Here is a 2406-nt window from a genome sequence, read left to right as displayed (position 1 = left end):
ATTACTGTTTTTGTCCCTTTTATTTTTTTCTGTTTTAGATGAAAATATACTTAGGATTATTGGTCATCACCAAATGGACAAGATTATTGCAACTATATTGAATAAAAAGAGTTGCAACAAAAATTTATTAAATTCAATTCTCACATCTAAAATATTAGGACTATTTTCGATTTTGGGTAATGCTAGGTAGACAAAAAAAAGGCCAAAATTTGCTTTATTTAGCATTAATTAATTATCGCAACAATTAATGAATGCTAAATAAGGCAAATTATGGCTGTTTTTGGCTGATTTTCTTTGGTTACCAAACATTTCCGATTTTAATTTGGTGGATGATAATCTACAATGCAAGTACTAAATTCTAATAAATACTTTAAGAGTTTAAAGATACGTTAGTTCTAACTTTAATAAGATGATTAATATTGATGAATGTCTAGCTAAATGTAATAATCATAAAAAAAAAATGGTCACGAAATGTGGTGGTCGTGGAGCTGGTGCGTATACATAAGGCAAGCAATGTAGTTCTATTAATTAAAATGAATGAATGATATTAAATCCCAGAAAGCTAAAAGAAGAGGCTAAAGACAAGAGCAGCCTTAAAAGAGGAAGAAAAGAAAAATATTTCCTTAATAAAAAAAGGGCAACAAAACAAAAAAGAGAAAGCTTGATTATAAGTTATAATAACAAACATACACTACTAATTCCAAATGCAAAGATTCAACATATTCTTTGAGTACACAAGCGTGTACTAATAAATCAACAAGATATACCAACAGATATCGATAAGATTCTTCTCATATACGATTAATTTTATAATTTCAATTAATCATGATGATAAATCTTTGTTTGCAACACTTTTAGCTAGCTAGCATCTAATAATATTATTACACTTTTATATATCGAAAAAATTGCTTACCAACAAAATCCTTGAACAGTTTAGTCATAAAAAAATTAAAAATAAAATTGAAAATATATCTCTGAATAATAACTTTGAATTTTGTTTATTCTTTTATTGTTCATATATAAAAGTAATTAACACACATGAAACTCATTCTACAAATATCCAAAACTGTATGTATAAGCATATATTTGCTTTTTTATTTTAGAAATTTCCAAACCATGATTTGGCTAAACTATTTATTTTAATAACCAAACCATAATTTAGATTTCCAAACTGAAGAATCACTCATGCTCTTACTATATATATATATATATGTGTGACTACTTTACTTTAGTATAATAATCAACATGGTTTTGTAAACAAATTGAAGAAAATTAAAACTCCATAGCCATGGAAAATTAATTAATTAGGGTTGCTTCCTCAACTCTTTGTAGAACCTCTTAATGAATTCTTCGGCAGCCTTGTCCACTTGATGATCTTTATCGTATTCTGTGTCGACATTCATTGGGAACGGTGAATCCGTTACCCTTAACCGACTCACGGTAGGGCTCCGGCCGAACCCCGGTAGCGCCGGGGATGCCTCGACCACATTATCATTGTTGTTGTTTAGGATCTCTAACACCGCCTTTACAGCACTGACCGTCACGACGTCGTCGTCGCACTCGTGAGGCGCGTGGGAGCGCGTGAACAGCTTGTTCTTGCGGTGGAGCTTGGAGAAGAAGTTATTGGGCGTGTTGCTGCAGCTGAACTCGTACTCCCTGGTGGTGGAGAATTGTTGGAGGTGCATGTCGGCGTGTTGGTGGTGGTGGAACATCATGAGGTTGGCGATGGCTTTTCCGGCGAGTTTGCGGCGGCGTTTGAGAACCATGTTGAGTTCTAACATGAGTTTGCCTTTTGAAATTCCCTTCCTTAACATGTAGAAGGCAACACGTATTATGTTCCACACTTTCTTTGCTATCACTGGTAGGTTACTTTCCATTTTTAGAGAGAGAGAGAGAGAGAGATGATTAGAAGGTTTGGTTGAAGGGATGGGTAAAAGAAGGAAGGGGAAGAGGCATATTTATATGTGTGTGATAGTGTGGGGAAATAAAAATTAAAGTAAGAGAAGAAGGAGAAAAATGTGATGGTATTGTTTTGTAGTGGTAGTATTGTACTATTGAATCTGCCTACCCTTGATTATTGAACCATGGGTCATGAATTGCTATTTAATCTTAATTTAGAACCCACTTTTCTTTTTAGTTTTCTTTCTTTTTCTTCACTTCATCATTATTGGTGGGGCTACCCTAAAAATAGATTTTTGTTTATTTAAATAAAAAAATATTGGTTGTTTTTTAATACAAGTTTAATTTTGTTACACTGGTTACAGTGGTACAATTATATTCGTTCTTTTCAATTATTATTTACACCGTCAATATAAAAAAAATTATTTTTATTGATATGATATTACGTAATTAAACATATTTATAAAATTATTTTACATTGATAATATATATATTTGTTTTTATTAG

General features: G+C 31.9%; 1 protein-coding gene across 1 annotated transcript; it reads right to left on the bottom strand.

Annotated features, from left to right (window-relative positions):
- LOC107616704 lies at positions 1030–2061 on the bottom strand. Its single transcript, XM_016318647.2, has one exon. The coding sequence runs from the start codon at positions 1875–1877 to the stop codon at positions 1305–1307; it is 573 nt and encodes a 190-aa protein (XP_016174133.1). The 5' UTR covers positions 1878–2061; the 3' UTR covers positions 1030–1304.

Source organism: Arachis ipaensis, chromosome B09 (genome assembly GCF_000816755.2).
Source record: "Arachis ipaensis cultivar K30076 chromosome B09, Araip1.1, whole genome shotgun sequence".
NCBI classification, from domain to species: Eukaryota; Viridiplantae; Streptophyta; class Magnoliopsida; order Fabales; family Fabaceae; genus Arachis; species Arachis ipaensis.
This window is presented reverse-complemented; position numbering and strand designations above follow the sequence as displayed.